The sequence below is a fragment of the Megalops cyprinoides genome, chromosome 7 (assembly GCF_013368585.1).
Source record: "Megalops cyprinoides isolate fMegCyp1 chromosome 7, fMegCyp1.pri, whole genome shotgun sequence".
Classification (NCBI taxonomy): Eukaryota; Metazoa; Chordata; class Actinopteri; order Elopiformes; family Megalopidae; genus Megalops; species Megalops cyprinoides.
Genome location: NC_050589.1, coordinates 40,362,334 through 40,383,153, shown reverse-complemented (window position 1 = coordinate 40,383,153; position 20,820 = coordinate 40,362,334). Strand labels below are relative to the sequence as shown.

The following is a 20,820-nucleotide window of genomic DNA, read 5'->3' as shown; positions in this document are numbered from 1 at the left end:
AGATCATTTCCCCTTCCGTACCAGTCTTGTGTTCCCCTTCTTTGGCATAAAGCCAAAGATCTACAGTATCTCAAATAACACTGAGGGTTCTCAAATATCTGCAAATTTATCTGTCCTTTGTAAACTGCATTTCCACAGAAATGCTTATAGCATACATAAATACCAAGGTACTCACATGTGCTACGTATTTATTCTCTAGAAGTTAATAAACATATGTGAAAATAGATCTGCCATTTAAGTTATAGCTATTAAAATACAGCTTAAATATATTATATATGTTTATATTTATATATATTAAAATACAATTTTATGTAACATATTAAAATTACATAGAATAAAATTACAAACGTTATTATTTGGGTGACAGAGACTTACACAAACCGGATAAGTACTATTCCAAAGCAAATTCTTCCATGAAACCTGGTCCTGTGTTTTTTCACCTTACCATTTGGAGAGAATTGAGGACTTTTGACTTTAAGGCATTCAGGTGTTGTGAGTCTGGCAAATTCTGACCACAGAAGTGGTAAAAGCATTATGTATTTAAATTAGTGCTCTAATCATTAATAATGTTAAATACAGTATAAAGAGAAAGATAAGAGTTATGTTCGCAAGCACTCTGAAAGGTCTTTCTGAGTTTCACTCATTTTTCTGAGCTCCAAAGATTAAATGTAACAAGTATAATTCCATTAAAATAGTTTAACTGCGACAGACCTTCAGAGTCGGTGCACTGAAATGTAATACAGGACTGAGCAAAAAACAACTCTTCATACCCCACATCAGATTCATCAGCTGAAATGCTTTTAAGATAAAAGAACAGAAACCAGGGTGATGTCCAGAGTAAATAGTAAATACATACACCAGTATCACCCCCATAAAATGTTAAGAACAATAATGAATAAGCAATAAATAAATAAAATAAAGAATAATAAAATAGTTCAGTTTTAGTTTAGTTTACCTTTAGTTATATTTATATGAAAGGAAACATACTGCTGTTCAAGGATTTTCATTCAAAGTAAGAGGAATATTGATGAGTAATGCACGCTAAGAGGGGAAATTCAACAAATTTTAAGAATTCAATCCAGGCAAGTAGAAACACAGGCTCAGTTTTCCACCAAGGGACCTGTACATGATTAAAAGTAAACTTCATACCAGAATGTGAACATCTTGACACAATAAGAAATATTATTTTTAGTCTTTTTCTGTGCATGCCTGTAGCTGAGTGACTTTGCTCTGTAACCAAAAATATTTATGACCCAGTGGGTCCCAGTTGTTTTGCAGGGCTCTACTATGTACTCTGTTAATCTTCACATTGTCTGCTACATGTGGCATGGGCAACAATCTATGGATAATCTCCTTAACATAAAAGTTCATAGAAAGACCCTACTCTGCTTTCAGGAACTCGTGAAGATGCATAGCATGTTCATTTTGATGTAGTTCTCTAGGCACTGCAGCCATGCTTCCACATGTGATTATGAATTACACCACTTTGCAATCTTCATGTTTTATTTTTCTGATTGGAGGTTTTGTCTTCAAAGTCCAAAATGATTTATTTAAATAGTTTTATTCCAGTAAAGTGGCGTGAGGTTCAGACACTTTTGTTCACATATCCTTTACCGTGACTTTTATTTGTGATACATCATGTGATACTTTCTGTTAAATCTGAATTTACAGATTATAATTATACTAAACGTTTTCACTATTATTTTTGTTTCTACCATATTCCCAATGAATGGGAGTGGGTAGAGTTGAATTTTTTTTTTGCATGACATGTCAAGGTTTGACAATATCTCCAGTGTTTAGTTCACTTCCAGATGTTTATAAGTAAAATGCATAGGATTTGGATTTAATAAAAGCTTGGAGCACCGCAGATTTTCTTTGTTGAACTGCTGTGTCATCAAAAGTCCACTTTATGTTTATTCTTAAAACCTCCCTTTCTCTGCTCCAAGCTAATATTTATGGTTCACCTGCCAATCACTCTGTCAATGTCACTCTCTCAGTGATGCCTCACCCTCACCGTTTCCGGGGAAACAGCGCCCTCTGGTGGGACCTGAAAAATGATGTCACAATTTCCACTCCCTGGTACCTGGGCTTGATGTTCCGCACTAGGGGGCGAGAGGGGGTGCTGCTGCAGGCGCAGGCTGGACAGTATACCAGCTTGTTATTCCAGGTCTGTGCACATTGTTCACAAACTGACCTTTGATTGAGTCAACTCAAACTGGTCAATTTAATTTTACCACTAGCATCAAGAACCCAGCATTTGATATGCATATGGATTTCTGGTTCAGCTTGCTTTTCCATGTCTTTCCATGTTAAGAACCACTTGCTCTAGCAAGAGTTTAAACACTTGGTGAAGGAATGGTCAACTGAACAGCATTTCTAAAATGCTAGCAAGATGAGCACATGTAAACTAGGCAGTCACAGGACAGATCAAAGATAAATACTTGATACGGTTAGGTGACACATTTATACCTTAGAGGTTCCCTTCTGCAAAAACTAAAATTTGCATTCTTTACCAGTGGATTGTCTGCCATCAATTTATGCCTCTCAGTCAACCCTGATTGGCAAGCCTGGCAGGGGACAAGAGTGGCCCTGTTAGAAAGAAACAGAAATAGGAACTATTCAGGAGTTTTGGTTTGCAGTCCATGGTTCTTGATTTTATTTCCCCTTGTCTCAAGTTCCTATAATGGAAAAGTCCCCTATTGACCTCCACCCTCCGGCCACCACATACTGAATAGGATGCACACTTAGAACACATTTCCCATTGCATGCTGGCCTTCACACAGTCTGTTTGTGAGTAAATGTTTCAGTGAATGTTAGATGACTGACTCTGTTGTTATTGCATAGCTGGCTGGGGGTCAGCTGCTCTTCTTGATCAGTCGTGGGTCGACACGAGCAGCACGTCTGCGTCTGGACCAGGTTCAAGTGAGTGATGGACGCTGGCACGACCTGCAGTTGGAGCTGAGAGATGTCCGCAGTGGCTCTGAAACTCGCTATGTGGCTACTGTTCGTCTTGATTTTGGCCTTTTCCAGGTGAGAGAGTCACTGTGAAACATAGAGGCATAGAAAGAGACACCTAGGGAAACACAGGCACACTTATACAAAGAGAGGTAGACATTGAGAGAAACACAGATGCATTTATACAAAGAGAGAGACTGAGAGACACATGATCTTAGAGCAAATCCCATTTAAAATGGGAACAACTCACTGCACTCCCCACCCACTTAAATAAACCCACATTATAAGAAATAAAATCAGAATCAGAATCAGAATTTCTTCATTGTCATTGTAACATGTACAACGAAATTTGAGTGCAATCCTTAACAGTGCAAAAGATCAATAAAAAAGCTAGTAAAATAATCTATAAAAATAATTTAAAAGTAAGGCTATATAAAAAGTAAAAATGGTAGAACACAAGTAAAAACACACAGAGATATCTACACTGAAAAATTGCACAGATCAGAAAGATTGCACAGATCCCTTGTTGCAGAGTGAAGAACCCTGAGCATTAATTGCACAGATCCCTTATTGCACAGTGAACGTGAACATTATGTTTTTTGGCATTTAAAGCTTGTACAGCTGTGGGATAAAAACTGTATTTGAGTTGGTTTGTACTTGTTCTAATGGCTCTATACCGTCTGCCTGACGGTAGCAGTTTGAACAGAGAATGACCAGGGTGGGATGTGTCCTTTATGATGTTATGGGCTCTCTTGAGGCAGCGGGAACTATGTAGGTCCTCCAGAGTGGGGAGAGGGCACCCAATGATTACCTCAGCAGTCTTGACGACCCTCCGAAGCTCTTTTTTGTGTGCCACAGTGCAGCTGGAAAACCACACACCGAGGCAATAAGTGAGAATGCTCTCTATGGTGGAACAGTAGAAGGACACCAGCAGTCTCTGGGCGATGTTGTTCTTCCTGAAGACCCTCAGAAAGTAGAGTCTCTGCTGTGCCTTCTTTACCAGTTCTGTGGTGTTCATGCCCCAGGTCAGGTCCCTCTCAATGTAGACCCCCAGAAAACAGAAGTCCGTGACCCTCTCCACACAGTCCTCGCCGACGATTATGGGTTGAATGTCCGTTTTTCCTTCCTGAAATCGATGACTAACTCCTTTGTCTTTGACATGGTCAGGGGCAGGTTGTTGTCTCTGCACCACACTGACAACCGCTCCACCTCGTCCAAGTAGGCAGACTCATCGCCCCCTGAGATGAGCCCCACCACTGTGGTGTTGTCGTTAAATTTGACAAAGGTGTTGCTGGAGTGGACAGGGGTGCAGTCATGTGTATAGAGGGTATAGAGCAGGGGGCTCAGTACACAGCCCTGAGGGGAGCCGGTGCTGAGGCTGAGAGCTATGGGGGCCTACTATAGCCCTCTGTGTGTGTCCCGTCAGGAAATCTTTAATCCAAAGACATGTGGAGTAAGGCAGACCCAGGTCCAACAGTTTACACACCAGTCTGTGGGGGAGGATGGTGTTGAACACTGAGCGTAGCTCCCCTGCTGCTCTGGGTGGGTCAGCGCAGCGTGAAGGGCTGTGACTACAGCGTCCTCCATAGACCTGTTAGCCCTGTATGCATACTGATGTGGGTCAAAGGCGGGGGGTAGAAATGATATGATGTGACTCCGTACCAGTTTTTCGAAGCACTTCATCACCACAGGGGTGAGTGCTACTGGCTGGTAGTCGTTGAGGCTGATGATGGAGGGTTTTTTGGGCAGAGGGACTATGGCAGGATGGAATGACAGACTGGGATAGGGACCTGTTGAAGATCCTAGTAAAGATCCCAGCCAACTGGTCTGCACAGTCCTTCAGCACGCGTCCGGAGATGCCGTCAGGGCCCGCAGCCTCCCTCGGTTTAATGGCCCTCAGCGTGCACCTCACCTCACACTCCTCCACAGTGAGGGTGAAGTTGAATTTGTGTTGGGCCGCCGCGTGCAGCATGGCTGTTTCTTGTGACTCCACCTCAAAGCGGGCAAAGAAGGGGTTTAACTCCTCTGCCAGCGAGGCGTCACCTTCAGCTCCAAGGCCGGACCTGAAGTTGGTGAGGTGCTGGACTGCCTGCCACACCTGCCTGCTGTTGTTGCTGTCCAGGTGGTCATCGATCCTCCTCCTGTAGCCCGCCTTGGTCTTTCTGATGCCTCTCTTCAGGTTGGCTCGGGCCGTGCTGTAGAGAGCCCTGTCGCCAGACCTGAAGGCGGTGTTCCTCTCCTTTAGCAGCCGCTGAACCTCCCTGGTCATCCAGGACTTCCAATTGGGATAGACCTGGATGTGTTTATCCACTGTGACAATGTCTGTGCAGTTCTTTATGTAACACAAGACAGTGTCTGTAAACACCTCCAGGTCCTGGTGTTCAAAAATGTCCCAGCTGTTTCTGTTAAAGCAGTCCTGCAGCTGCTGAGAGGCTCCATCAGGCCAGGTTTTAACAGTCCTGGTGGTGGTAAGAGCAGGGACATGTGGTCAGACTGGCCCAGGTGTGGTAGTGGTCTAGCCCTGTAGCCCAGCTTGATGTTGGTGTAGACCCTGTCCAGTGTGTTAGCTCCTCTGGTAGCACACTTTACATGCTGGTGGAATTTAGGGAGCACTGCTTTTCTCCATGTCCGGAGAACAGTGACTGGCTACAGTCGCTATGTTAGTGCACCAGTTGTTATGGACGTACACACATACATATGTCCAAAATATAATGATAAATTAATATCAGGGTAACAGCATTTGGGTTTAAAATAAATAGGAAAACGTTAATGCTGTAATGTAATTAAATTGTGACATAGATAAAACTGAAAAATGAATGGGTACGTAATTCTCAGGGTAATGTTTTGAGCATTGCACCTTTATTGAAATATCTTTTTCACATATAATGTTACTTATGGAAGATTGATTTAACTTTACCTCTTTGTTGTCCCAAATTACTTGAATCAATGAATCATCAATTGAATCAATGTGAATCAAAGCACAGGAGAGTGTGCATTACTGCGGTTATTGGCACAAAGGTGATGTGGCCTCAAGGTACAAGACACTTGAGCGTCACCATAGGCATCAGTTTGTTTTGAAAAGTGCTGGGAACAACGATTCTATAACGTTAACGGCTTTCAAAAAGTGGTGGGGACGAAATGGGCCACGACAAAAAGTGGTGTCCCCAGTGTTCCCAGCATAAATGACGCCTATGAGCGTCACAATAATCAATACATTTTCATCTGATTTCACCTGCAACCATTCTTTCACACACTCTGTAGCAGTGTTTCTCAATATGCTGATTTTAAATGGTCATCAAATACTTCACATCTTGTAAAAGAGAGACAAAATTCACCGTATGCTTTTTGAATACATAACGTGTTCATTAGTCTGCTACATTATCAGTTACATTATTGCACTTCTTGGCTGATTGAAATAAGACCAAGACAGTACAGTACAAGTATAAATGTCATTTTCTATCCATATTTGTTGTGAACAATTTGTAAATAATGGATATGTGAACATGAGACTTTGTCGATAGCAGGTAGCTAACAGCTTTTTGGGTGAGTCATAAAGTGAGCCTATTGTGGGGATTTCCCCCGCACTCTGACAGACTCTCTGAAATTGAAATATTCTCTCTGACAGCTGATGCCAATTCTACATATTTCTTCAGGAAAAGAAAGTTTGCAACTACAGAGTACAGACTACATGGTGAACACTGCAGTGGGTGGCAGTGTAGCATAGTGGTAAGGAGCAGGACTTGTAAACAAAAAGTTGCCAGTTTGACTCCCTGCTGGGGCCCAGCTGCTGTACCATTGGGCAAGGCACTTAACCTAGAAGTATCTCAGTAAATATCCAACTGTATAAGTGGATAAAATTAAGTATATAATGTAAGTCGCTCTGGGTAAGACTGTCAATGGCATTCATGTAAATGTAATAATGTACAGGCAATGGTTGGCCACCAACATTTTTGACCAGCTGTTGGGTGTGTGTGTGTGTCTCCACTTTAATGCATAGTCTTTTCTATCTCTCTCTCTTTCAGGGTACAGTGATTGTGGGTAATGAACTGCATAGTCTGAAGGTGAAACACCTGCATGTGGGTGGAGTTCTGGGAGCAGGGGAGGTACAGAATGGGATGAAGGGCTGCATCCAGGTCAGTCACAGTTACCATAGCAGTCATGCCCATCACAGCCCCTTTAAACATTTCTTTAACCTGTATAACAGTTTATGCAAGTAGGTGTGTGCATGTGTGTTTGTGTGTGAAACATATAAGACATTATGTGTATGTGTTAAATTACATTTACTCAGCTACGTACGCAACTGAAATGGATTGTGATGGTCATTATGCTACATTTGCTCAGCAGATTCTGTTATCCAGAGAAGCTTACCTTGCTTGCAGTTTTTACATTTTCAGTTATTCTGCTGGATATTAACTGAAGCAAGTCAAGTTAAGTACCTTGCTCAGGGGGCTCCGGAGTGGCTCAGATAATTGTTTGTTGGGCAGTCCTTTGGTTGGGGTTTGAACCTGAATTTGTGACAACAGTATCAGAGGATTGCATGCACTTTGCTTTACAATTCTTCTCAGGTACAGAGGTTGCTATAGTCGGGTAAGTTTGATGAGGTTATGAGCTCTTTATCACTACAAGATAGACAGGCAGTTGTATGAGTGAGTGTATCTCTTTTTCACCAGGGTGTACGTTTGGGGGTTAGGCCTGATGCCCCTCCCCTGCCCCGACCAACTCGAGCTGTGAAGGTAGAGGTGGGATGCAATGTAGGCAACCCCTGTGCTTCCTCCCCTTGCCCTGCCCATAGTCATTGTGCTGATCAATGGGAACGCCACTCCTGTGTATGTGAGCCAGGTACGTGTGTGTATATATTTTTGCATGAATGTGTATCTATAAGTTTGTATGTTTCTGATGGTGCCTGCACATGTATTTGTGTGTGTAAATAAGTACATGTTTATGTGTGCATGTCAAGGTTGGTGTGTTTGTATGTGTGTATATGGGTAAGCACATACATGCTTATGTGCATGAGCATATGTAAGAAAGGGAGAAAAGGGGAAAGAGGGGATGGAGTGAAGAGATGCAGATGTTTCTGAGAATGAATATGGAGAGAGAGCACTGGGAGATGAACACTGGTAGAGAATTCATGAGCTTGGAGGCCTGGTAGCAAGGAAGAGGATATTGGGAACAATACAGGCAGGTGTAGAATGGGTACTAGTGGTGAAACTTATGAAATGCATTTGTTATTGTAATCATAGATAATGCAACATTTACTGTGCTCAAACATCAAAAAAACAAAGAGGGCAAGGTAGATTAGAGGTAGAGAGGGGAAGAGAGGAAGGAAAGAAAAAAGGAAGGGAGGAAAGGGAAAGAGGAAAGGGAGGGAGGACGGGGCCACAAGACATGGGAATAAGGCAGATGCAGACAGCCTGTGACATTATCCAAAACAAACACATCTTCATTATCATATTAAAAGTTTTCATCAGTGCATTATTCATTAAAGATAAGCCTCCAGAACTAACAACCCAGAGGTGAAATGAATTTTTTTACTAACCTGAAGGTTGTGAATTATTCCCTCACATCTTTAGGTTTTAATTTTAAAATGAAGCATGAACTGGAGGGTATGATTCTGTCATACACATGAAAAATTCCATGCAGGGAAGCATCCTTAAAGGTTCAGGGCAGGCCATGCAAGTATCAGGGGAAACACCATGAGAGATCTGTTCAGTCTTACTCTGTAGAACTATGTGCCTATGTGTGCAGCTTGGTATCTGAGTGTGTTTCTCTGTGCAGTTGACTATGGTCAGAAGGGTCTTTATGAACAGGTTTCTACAATTAGAGATGTCTGCAAGTGAAAGCACAGATTCGTTTTGTGTGGAACAGACAGCTCAGTGCCTTTCACACTGAAAAATGTGTTGCTACTGTTGTTGAAGCTACAAGTTTTCTGATTTCTCTCTGAACATTCTTGATTGGGTGTGGTCTACCAAAGAATATCCAGAGTGAGCATAGAAACCCAAACCTGTGGTGCAGTTTTCTGTAGTTATGATAGAAGCTCTGTGTGCAGGTTCCTAAGATTGTGCAGGGTCCTGTTTGCTCCTGTAGGTTTCTATGGTAAGGGCTGCACAGATGCATGCCAGCTGAACCCGTGTGAGAATGAGGCACAATGTCACCGCAAACCCAGCTCCTCCTATGGCTACATTTGTGACTGTGGGGACAAACCACTTTGGACAGTACTGCCCATAACAAGTGAGTACTATTTTGTATAACTGTATTCACCCCTACTCACCTTTTATCACCTGTAATATAAATCAAAGTATGTAAATTGTTGCCATATTCAACGGAAATTCTATGGATATCTTGCACAATGGATTTAAATGTATTAGATGACATACAGCTGTAAATGTCTCTTTGTGTGTGTATATGTACTTTGTGTGTGTGTGTGTGTGTGTGTGTGTGTGTGTGTGTGTGGTGTGTGTGTGTGTACAGGATTGACCAGCAGTGCCCTCGGGGGTGGTGGGGTAGTCCAACATGTGGACCATGCCACTGTGATGCAAATAAAGGCTTTGATCCTGACTGCAACAAGACCAGTGGTCTCTGCCTCTGCAAGGTACCCCTTTTCACCTTCAGTGCTGTACTCCCAACGTTTCTCTCAAACACTTATTAGCATCCTGGATTTTGCTATCATTATTTTTGACCATGGTCTTCTTGACGCATCAAATAATTTTGCCATTTCTGTCACTGACACATCTTAAATTTGGGTACCAACTATTTCACCTCTTTCAAAAACTGTTAGATTTCTCAGGTTGCACATTGAAGTGCTGATTTTAAATCTTATTATCTTTTAAAGCAGAATCATATTGTAAATTTGTATTGACATTAACATGAAAACTCCTTTTTAATTGCGATTTAGTTATTTAAAAATATTAGCCTTGTTTCATTTGGTGTTTCCATTATTTCATCTAGATCCTGTATGTTTAAAAACCATGCTGTTTTGCACATCTTGCCATTGAAAAGTACTCTTTAAAATTCTTAGGGATGGAAGCATAGTGTCAGAATATAATTTGTTAATCAGTCCCTCCATTTAATGAAATTCAGTTTGATTAAAAACAAGGAGTAAAGCCATTTGACAGTATTGTATTCTTCTCCTTCAGCATCTAGCTTGTCTTATCTTCATCCTGTTAGCCAGCTCATTAATTAGCTGGCTTATTAATTCTTTCTGTAAAATCTATCATTGAAATTTTTTACCTGAGACTGCTTGATAGCTAATAATCTTCCAGTGCTCTAGTTATAGAGCTAACTAGCAAGTAACTTTTAGAATTATTCTTCAAAGATAGGTGTTGTAGCTAGGTTATTGTATTTATTTCATTTTCATTGTGTTAACTAGATTGATAACTTGTTAGATAGCTTTATAGTAACATGTAAAAATATACAACATCCCTGTCCTGCTTCAGCTTTTACAGACATTGAAGGTTTCATGTCGTATTGCCAGCATTCCCATCTTTTACATCACAGTAAATAAATATGTATAGTGTCATTCTAACCAATAAAATTTAGTACTAGAATAAATGATGCCAGCACAGAAAATCAAGTCAGTAATCAAGTGAACACTAAATAGTTCTACTATTTAAATAACTGAAATCAAAATTAAGCCAATTTAGGTCACATTACCAGACACAAACTGAATAAGCACTAAGCAAACCTCTGCAATGTCAATAAAATTCTTTTGTGTTACTCATAATTGTGTTAATCATTGCCATTTTACCTTATCATATATTAGCAGAATATATAGAAGGTCTTTATGTACCACATCAAATCACAAATACCAAGAAGTGTTGGGGTAAGACATGGTCTCTATTAAAATAATATACTTGTCTTTGCAAGGCATATTCTAGAGGTGATTTACAAAATGCTAAGTACATGGATGTGAATAAATGTGCCCCCCTTTCTTGGAAAAAGAAAACAATTTGCACCATGCAAAATTATTATTATTTAAAGTATAACATTTAAATAATTAAGCAGGAAAATGATCCATTTTGCACTTTTTTCCTGTTATATCATGTTTTTTTTCAGTTTAGTCAGGGGTATGAATAGATATGGAGGGAACTGTGTCTTTCCATAATGGTGGAAAGGCCATATTTTTCTCTAAAGATAAAATGTAAAAAACACAGGGCTTAGTTACACAAAAATTAGTAAACATTTGATATATTTGCTTTGAAATAGTGCTTGTTCACTCTCTTTGTGGTCAGTATCGCCCAAATTTTTTAGAGTGACTCAAGTTCATTTTGATATCAACATTTTTAATAGTAGACCTATTATGTGATACTGCTGACTTACAGAGAATATGTACTTTATACATCAGAGTAACTAGGTGAATTTGTATGTTGAGATTTTACACACCAAACAAAAACCAAGGGGGAGGGATTTACTAAAAGATGCATGAGAATCTGCTAATTACTGCTCATATTCCAACTCATTTTCCAAAAATGCCCAGACAACAGATACACTGTACCAGGATACTTATTCATGACTATTTATTACTTTCAGCAGCCCTAATCACGATGTCAAATGACATCTCTTTGTGAAGTGCACACTGTCTCTCTTTCGTCTGTCTCTCTAGTCCATCTTTTTGGCACCACAGGAGTTCCATTCCGGTCCTCGGAGCTAGTGACACTTGCCTACCTTGTGATCTGCTACCCTGTGGGTTCTTCTCACGTTCTAGTGACCCAGAATAGTGGTCAATGCCAGTGTCGGCCTGGTGTGATTGGGTCGTCAGTGTAAACACAGTGCGATAAACCCTTTTGCTGAGGTCACACAGACAGGCTGTGAGGGTGAGTCCATACATATACATATCAGTGGCGGCTGGTGAGCTGGAAACAGGGGAGGCCTTTAAATCTATCATTACTTTCAACCTGTTCCCCTTTATCTTCCTTGGTTAACAATAAAACAAATAATTCACGGAATAATTGACACCAATCGCGTAAATGGAGTAAATGATTATGCTCGCGAAACAACGGAGATTGTCTGTAGTTTGTGTGCTTGCGAAAGCTACAACGTGAGATTTTTTAACAAGGATGGCATTTATCGATTTAAATTACATTAAATGCTCATGGCACATCACAGCTTTTGAGGTCTGTGTTCTAAATGTTATTGTTCATTGCATTCAACCTAGCCTAAAAGTTTATTCTCAGTAATTTAAATCGATCTAACTAAATTTAGCTGTTTTATAATTTGAATTTTGTAACACAAGAAAGCTATAATGTGAAACATTTAAGAGAAAGCTTTGGGATTACCTGCCACTTAATCGTTCAAATTGCCATCCTTGTTAATTAAACAACCTCATGCTGTAGCTTTCGCAATAGTGCACAAACTACAGACAAACTGCGGTGTTTTGCGAGCATAATCATTTACTCTATTTACGCGTTAGTGTCAATTATTCTGTGAATTATTTGTTTTATTGTTAATCAAGGAGGATCAATATTGATAGTGAAGTAACTGGTATTGCTTTCAAATCAAGCTGTCATGCGATCAACAAGCAACAAGTTGCAATCCATCATTTCCATGGTGCATTCCACAAGCCTGATATTGATAAAGCAAGAAGGATTAAATGTTAAAACAGTTTGCCATAATATTACAGTAGTTACAGTAGTATAGTAACCCTGTTACAGTGGTCATATTAGCAATGTCTCTGGATCAGGGCCATGGAGCAGTGTCAACTGCACTGTTTCTTGGAATAGGGAATATAGACATAAAGTATAATCGCATAAAGACTGAAGTACATTACATTTATTCATTTGGCAGATGCTTTTAGCCAAAACAACTTACACATGAGATAGATTAATACATTGCATCACTTATCTTGAGTAACTTGAGTAAACACAAGAACAGATGAAACTGTATTATCTGTCAAGACCCATAAATCATGGCAGAGGTAAACTAATCAGCCAATCACATGAGCAAATAGCCAATCAGTTTAGCTTGTATCATAACTAATTTAAACACTGTTCATGGTGAAGTATGTAACTTACAGAAAGTAACAGGTGTGAGTTGACTACAGAATTATTATAGCTAGCTACTTATAATTTACTTAGCTGGTTATTATAGTCAGCTAGCTAATTATTGCTAGGCAGCTATGTAAACAGTCATCTAACTAGCTAGGTGTGTAATTGTAGATAGATAGCAAGTTATTTTCACCAAAGACCTCATATATCAGCAAAACCTTCAATGAAAATAAGTCAAAACTGGCTTATTGTACATCCAGAATACTCTGGGCTTTCAGACTTTCTGAGGCATTTAATGCTATTTCCAATGACACCCATGACATTGTATTTCCCTCACTTGTTGATCTGAAAAAAAAAACAAAGCCAAACTGATGTCTGATCTGGCTTGTCTGATTTGCCTGACTTAATTATATCATGTTGTAAAAATAGCATTGATGTTAGCTTCAGGTCTACAACTCTGTAGCCTATTTTAATTGGAGATGCTTTAGCTAGAAAAATAGATTTATTTGTATGATCAATAATTTGATTCATTCAGATACAAATGGCTTCAGTATAGCCTACATGTATTGTTACAGCACAACAGAAATATGATCCTTCAATCTTCCATATTTGTTGGTGTCATGTATTTTAAATCATATCTGAAGTGATACATGTATCTGTAACTGCAAATGAAACATTAAACACACATTTAGTACAAGCAAAAGGCATTGTAGCAAAATACGTAGTTATAGCATACCACATTCGTATATGTCATATTCCTCCAGTAGAGTTTGTGTGTTGAAGCCCCTGTTGTTCATTCAATAAGTCTTTTTCCATAATGATTTATTGAAAATATAGTCACTTAAAATAAATTAAAGTAAATCATTTAATAATTAGTAATCATGAGTAAAGTAAAATGCAAAATAAGCCAGTTTGTTTATTAATTTGTTTATTCCCAAGAATTTTGGAGTTTGTAGGTTTGTAGAAATGTGTCCACCAGTTAAGTGGTCCACTACTCAAAGAAAATGTTGAGCCACAGCTGTAAAGTTACTGTACTTTACAAATGAAACTGTATTCCCTTCCCTCAGTCATCTATGACAGCTGCCCCAAGACCATCACATCTGGGATCTGGTGGCCCAGGACCAAGTTCAGTCTTCCAGCAGCAGTGCCTTGTCCTAAAGGCTCTGTGGGTGAGTACATTGCCGAATAACTCATGAGTGTGTGTGTGTGTGCGCTTGTGTGTATGAGAGAGAGAGAGAGAGAGAGAGAGGATAGAGTGTGTGGGTTTTCAGTCTGTTCTGTTGCTCTCAGGTGCAGCTATACGGCATTGTGACATAGAGAGGGGCTGGCTGGATCCTGACCTCTTTAACTGCACCTCCCCTCAATTTGTCGAGCTCAGTGCATTGGTAAGCCCCTCTTCCTCCTTTTGGCACACAATAATAATATGGGAACACAAAATAAAGCACATTGCTGAATAAAAGGTGAAAGAATATCATATGAATATGGATGAATGTGGATGAAGATGGACGAATATCACAGAGCTATGTTTTAGCCCTTTTGTATGTGACTTACTATGCCATGTAGCGCACGTTACATGGTTTATGTTTTCATTAACGCTATTAAGCTCCTCATAGTTTTCACCACTGCATTTACTATACTTTGCAACATTAAATCACTGTTTCCTCAAAGCTAACGTTAGCTAGAATCTTTCCAATCTAGTGCTAATCACACTGGTTTGACCGTACATGCGAAAGGGTTAAAATTTCAGGTATGCCAGTTAGTTACATTTACATTTATTCATTTAGCAGATGCTTTTATCCAAAGCGACTTACATAGGTTACAGTTCTTTGCAATGTTATCCATTTATACAGCTGGATATTTACTGAGGCAATTGTGGGTTAAGTACCTTGCCCAAGGGTACAGCAGCAGTGTCCCAGCGGGGATCGAACCAGCAACCTTTCGGTTACGAGTCCTGCTCCTTAACCACTATGCTACACTGCTGCCTCAGTTACCTCATTAAATTGAGTTGAGTGCTCATGGGAAGATGTAAAACTCCACTGTTCATTAAGTTTGTATGTCTCCTGCTCCTGAATTGACTTGTCATCATAACAGCAAATTATCAAACTCAGTTATGTACTATAAATCATACAGTGGACATAGGTCAAAAGGTCACTGCTTTCGCCTCCAGGAGAACAGCCCACATTGATACCTCAGTTTGAACTAAAAAGGCTTTTGTAGTGTAATTCATCATACAGTCTTTATATAGGTCTGTAATGGTGGCCATAGGAAGCATCAGCACACAGCACACTTATAATGTGATTGACTTTACTCACTAGTTAACTTTATTGTCTTTAGTTTACTTGCGAGCCAAATAATGTACGTTAGGTTGTTATAACTGTGTTAAGAGTGGAACTGTTTGTTTGACCTTTGTTTACTGTATTGCCTCCTGTAAGTTTTGCAAGAATGCAAGTGGAGCACTCTCTGAGCATATTGTCATCCTGGAATGAAAATGTATTTAAAACCTTGAACAGACAACCTGGTGAATAACCAAGTATGTGCTTGTGTGTATGTGTGTGCGTGCATGTACAGTTGGAGTCAGTGGAAAGGAATGAGACAGAGCTCAGTACCATCGTGGAGAAGAAACTGGCTCATCAGCTGCGTGATGTCACTGAGGCCACATCTCGTCTCTATGGCAGCGACCTGCAGATTGCCGAACGCCTCCTGTCCCGCCTGCTAACTTTTGAGAGTCAACAGACTGGTTTCAGCCTGACAGCCACGCAAGATGCCCAATTCAACGAGGTGAATTCAGTTTTCAACAATATCTTAATTGAGAGTTTGATTTGAGTATCACTTTGCTTTGTACACTGCCACCACAGTCAGAGCAGAGCCACACTCTGTTGCAGCCCTTGTTGTCTGTATATAACAGACAATATTTGTGAATAATAAACTTACTCACAACAAGGGCTACAACAGAGTGTGGCTCTGCTTGAGACTTCCTGTCAGACTGATTGACATTTTATTGCTTTGCAACATTATAGGGCAAGTGATTGGCACACTCAAATGATTTCAACAATATTAAGTTCGGAGGTTCATTTGAATGTTAGTTTTTGGGGGTCCTGTTAGTCCATTGAGTTCATTCACAGATAACTAGTTGTAGTTGCCTGTTTTATCAATTCTTTCTTGATTTGCGAATTTTGTGCAGTCTTCCAGTGTTTGATTTCCTAGTGTGAATCCAAATTTAAATCCCTGAGATCTGGTTCTTTTTTGAAATACTGTGTTTCATTCCAAGGCCCACTTCTGACAGCACATATATTGTGGGCAATAACAGAATCATTTGTGTACAACAGAAACAGCAATGGTTTTTTTAATGAAGTTAACGATACTTATTTATCATGTCTGTTAAGTGACAAAATGCAAAGCATAAGGTCTGAGAATATGTCATGCTTACAGCCGATTTCTTCACTCAAACTGAAGCTATCTGTCTGAGTGAAGAAATCTGTTGTTTGATGCTAGTGGTATTATAGGCTTTCCCCCTATACCTGTTCGGAGAAGTTTATGTTTCAATCTCTTTTTCTACTTCATACGTCTTAGTTTGTTTTTCTGTTCTCTTACACTCTCTCTGTCAGAATGTGCTGCGGGGCTGCAGTGCGGTGTTAGGACCTGCCAGTGTGGGACTGTGGAGAGGGCAGAGTGGGGCGGGTGAGCGGGGTGCAGCTAGTTTAGCAGAGCTGCTGGAGCAGTATGCTCATACTCTGGCACAGAACATGAAGCTGACCTACCTGAATCCTGTGGCCCTTGTGGCCCCCAATATTGGTAATGTTCTTCAATGTGTGTATTTGTGAGTGACTGTTTTGTATGTTGGTGTATAGCTGTTGTTTTGAATCTCTTTTCCGAGAGAAATTGACCATACAGTTTGTTCTTTGAAGATGATCTTTATCATTCTCAGAGGCTATCTGAGTTGAAGACTTGAAGTCTTTTTCCGCGGGTTGTGGGCCCTTGATGTATTCAGAAGGTTCCAGAGATTTTGGTCCCTGCTGTTATGTTGATAAAACAGTGACAAATTGCTTGTTTTGATCCTGTTTAAACCTCAGATAGACACTATTTCTCCGTTTCTGCTTTACTGTATCCAGCATGTGCATATATTGTGATCTGCAGTATTTACTTATCAGTAAATTGGATTCCATTTAAGAATTCCTCTTAATCGTTTGACTTCTTACAAGTATTTGTGCGGTGCCCTGATTCTGTGTTGTGCATGTGTGAGAGTGAATGTGTTGACTTTGTTTTGTGTGTTACAGTTATGAATCTGGACCGTGTGGAGAACCACACTCATGTTCGCAGACGTTTCCCTCGGTACCACAGCAGTCTCTTTCGTGGCCAGGCACTCTGGGACCCTCACTCACATGTGGTGCTACCCCCTGCTGCACTGGTGCCTCAGCGACCCTCCAGTGAGAAATGATACCTCATGTGCATGCACACACACACACACTCACACACACACACTCACATGTGTGCTCAGTGACACATTTATGTTTACATTCAGTGATACTCATTCATGCTTACTGACATACACACACATACACTGATACACACAGATATATGCGCTTCATTCTGTCCCTCTGATCTGTGTTTTGCAGTATCTTCACCCCATACTCCAGTCAGCGTCTTGACCAATCAGACGGCAGAGATGTCTGTACCTAAGCGGTCTTTTTCACTGCCAGAGCCACCTGTAACCATTGTGATACTTCTAATCTATCGAAGCCTAGGCGCAGCTCTCCCTGCCAAGTATCACACTGACCGCCGTGGAGTCAGGTCAGGAGGTGTCTGTATATGACCGTGATCTCTGTTTCTGACTGTGCTCACCTCATGCATTTCTAACTGTGTTCTCTCTGTTTCTGAATGTTCACCCTTTCTCAATTCAGTTCAGTTCAAAGATGCTTTACTGGCATGGCTGCACAAAACACAGCAATGTTTCTTAATACTATAAAAAATTCATTTTAAAAATAAAATGTAAACGGTAAAAAAAGCAAATATATAGTCAGTGTGAAACCTAATTATTGTTCCTCCAGTTGACCTGTGTCAGGAGGCCACATATTTGATGCTCAGAAGGTTCACAATTTGGAAGAAGAATACTACTGTTAAATTTGAATATTGATTGTAGTCCGATAGAAGTGTCCTTCTGTCTCCACATCTGTCTAGGGGCAGAGTCAGTACATATGTACAGTATGTACATTGTAAACTTTTTCCTCAGTTTTCTATCAGTCACAGTGGTCAAATAGTCTGCTACCATATACTGCCTAGGTTTAGTTTTTTGCGATTTTTGGTATTTCTTTCATGATACATTTTTCATTATTTTTTAATGATTTAGTTCAAATTTTAGATCAAAGTATTACTCTCCGGGGGTTGTATGTTGGAAAGGTTAGTTAGCCTCAGGACTCTTCTGGTTGTTCACTTCTTGGCAATGCAGGGACATAAGGGTAGGAGTGGGGGTTGCTTGGTTGCAGAATTTGATGACTGTTTTTTGGATCTTAATAGTAAAGGGTATTGGGGTAATTCTGTCCAGCATACATTTTAGGGATTTGTTTTCCAGTTTCATTTGGGTGTTGCATTTTTGTGTGTTCCATTTTAAACAAACCGCACACTTGTTGCCAAGTGGTGCAACTGGGTCTGTAGTTGATTTGAATATCTTGAGACCTAATATTTTGAGACCTATTTTGACATACCTAATAGGTATAAGTATAGGCATTTAATATAGGTACCTAATTGGTATCTAAAGCCTTTTCAGCTCATTTAAGGCCAAACAAAAATGTCCACTTGAACTGATTTTAGTCCAAAGTTTGTATACAGTAATTACTGTTCCACAGCAGTAGAATTATTTTGTCTACTGCTGTGGAAAAAATTTATTTTTTTCAGACTGACAGACCTGTCAGAACTGTTATAAAAGATGTAGTGCTCTCTCTGAACATTTTCTTTCTGTTTCTGACAAGACTTTCTCTGATCCTGTATGTGCGTGTGTGTTTGTGTCTTACCATGCTCTTTCTGGTGAACAGGCTTCCCAGGCACCCTGTGATGAACTCTCCCATAATCAGTGTGTCAGTCTACAATAATCAGTCCTTCCTGGAGGGAGTGCTGGAGTCCCCTCTTCTGCTAGAGTTTCGTCTCCTGCAGACCACCAACCGTAGCAAACCCTTGTGTGTGCAGTGGAACTACAGCAGCCCGTGAGTTTACAGGGGCTCAGAAACACCCTTAGACATCATACCCAGAGGCACATTTAGGGTTTGTTTTGGAACACTGCTGTAAGTCAGCACACAGCTGGGAGATGGTCATCCCAATGGGGATAAATCTGTGATGACACATATTGATGTGGTTGTGCTGTGGAGAGGAGCCTACATTAAGGGTAAAATGGTAAAGGAAATGGTTATGACAAAATGGTAACAAAACTGCATAATACAATGGAGCAAATTGACCAAGAATTTGTTTCCACACACTCTCTGTGAGTTCCTGAAATGTAGCTTCACTTGTTTGATTTGTTACTACTGTGCAAGTGCACTTGACAGTTCTCTTGTACAAAGCATGCTTCACATTTTCTGCCCACACATGCGTTTGAAAGCTTTGAAACCATTTCTAAAAGAGGCCATGTCAAACTCAGCTTTGCATGTCCATGGGGATTGTGCCAGTGTAGGACAAATAAGCGATATGGCATATTTGCTAACTTGCAAGTGAGGTGTTTTAAATATTAGCCAGCTAAGTTGTGGTGCAAAGTTGATTACTTTGCCCACATGCTTAATGTGGCTTTACAAGGCAACATGAACTTATTTGCTCATTGGGTTACAAATAAATTAGGGTGTCTGGCAGTATAAAAGCAGGCAAAGAAATGTATAATAAACTGATGTTAGATGTACATTTTGAGTGATTGCTTTTTTAAAACCAATATGTTCAGGTGGTATTGTATTTTATCGATAATTGTGATATTTTTGGAATACCATGCTGTGAAAATCTCAGCTTTCTACTGTAGGGATATGGATACATATCTACAACCAAAATAAAGTCATTTACCATGCTTACTCCTGGCATCTTCGGAATGTATATGCCCTGGCCATCTGGTAAGGAGAGGATTGGGCTCTGCATGACCCCTCACCCTTATCGGGCCATAAAAGAACACCAAGCCATTTATTGTTGGGCTTCATGACACTGTTCTTGGTTTAAGGCCCTGTTCACAACTGGCATTAACATGCGTCTTGGGTGATCCGATCATAAGTGGACAGTCTGTTCACACCTGGCATTAAAATGTGTCTCCACATGCCTCTCGAGTGACCACTTGTGATCGGATCTCACTTCCCCGCTCTATATACAAATAAATACGTACATCATTTCCATTTGCAAATGTAAGTTTGCGCATCATTTAAAGGTCTGTTTGAACGAATCTTGTTATGACCGTCATATGAAATAATGCGGGTTGTATCTGTAAATGAAAACCTAGTTGACTATCAAGCTATTCCGTTCATCACTGAAATTAAATACGCTTAACTCAGCTGCAGCTGATCTTTTGTTAAATTCCGTTGATTAAATTGGAAAAAGCAGAAATGCTAGATTAGAACATTTTGAACTTCACCGGTTTTGATTTTTTGACAGGAGGAAGTGTTTCTTACAAGTGATGTCAGAGAAATTTGGTGATCACTGATCGCAGTTTTGGAACATTAAGCCACGTTAAGCGTTTTAGAATGTCCCCTTGATATTTATGATATCGTAAATCCACAATTTACTCCCACAATAGTCTACTAACATTTATTTGTAGAACTACAACACTTCACGTATTATTCATAATACCATTTTTCCATGTAATATATTGCATTACACCTTTGGGGCTTGGAAGCATTTGAGGTAGGCTAGCTTGCGAACTCTAGTTGTT

The 20,820-nt window shown here is 40.1% G+C and overlaps 1 protein-coding gene across 1 annotated transcript in view; it reads left to right on the top strand.

Annotated features, from left to right (window-relative positions):
- celsr3 (cadherin, EGF LAG seven-pass G-type receptor 3) overlaps positions 1 to 20,820 on the top strand; it is an 81,540-nt gene that overhangs the window by 22,621 nt on the left and 38,099 nt on the right. The window contains 18 exon segments of the mRNA XM_036532664.1: positions 1,998 to 2,167; positions 2,845 to 3,030; positions 6,978 to 7,088; positions 7,626 to 7,794; positions 9,040 to 9,152; positions 9,154 to 9,176; positions 9,418 to 9,544; positions 11,576 to 11,596; positions 11,598 to 11,666; positions 11,668 to 11,700; positions 11,702 to 11,765; positions 14,003 to 14,104; positions 14,226 to 14,320; positions 15,504 to 15,713; positions 16,541 to 16,727; positions 17,210 to 17,359; positions 17,549 to 17,723; positions 18,962 to 19,129. Of these exon segments, the coding sequence (XP_036388557.1) occupies positions 1,998 to 2,167; positions 2,845 to 3,030; positions 6,978 to 7,088; positions 7,626 to 7,794; positions 9,040 to 9,152; positions 9,154 to 9,176; positions 9,418 to 9,544; positions 11,576 to 11,596; positions 11,598 to 11,666; positions 11,668 to 11,700; positions 11,702 to 11,765; positions 14,003 to 14,104; positions 14,226 to 14,320; positions 15,504 to 15,713; positions 16,541 to 16,727; positions 17,210 to 17,359; positions 17,549 to 17,723; positions 18,962 to 19,129 (2,173 nt within the window).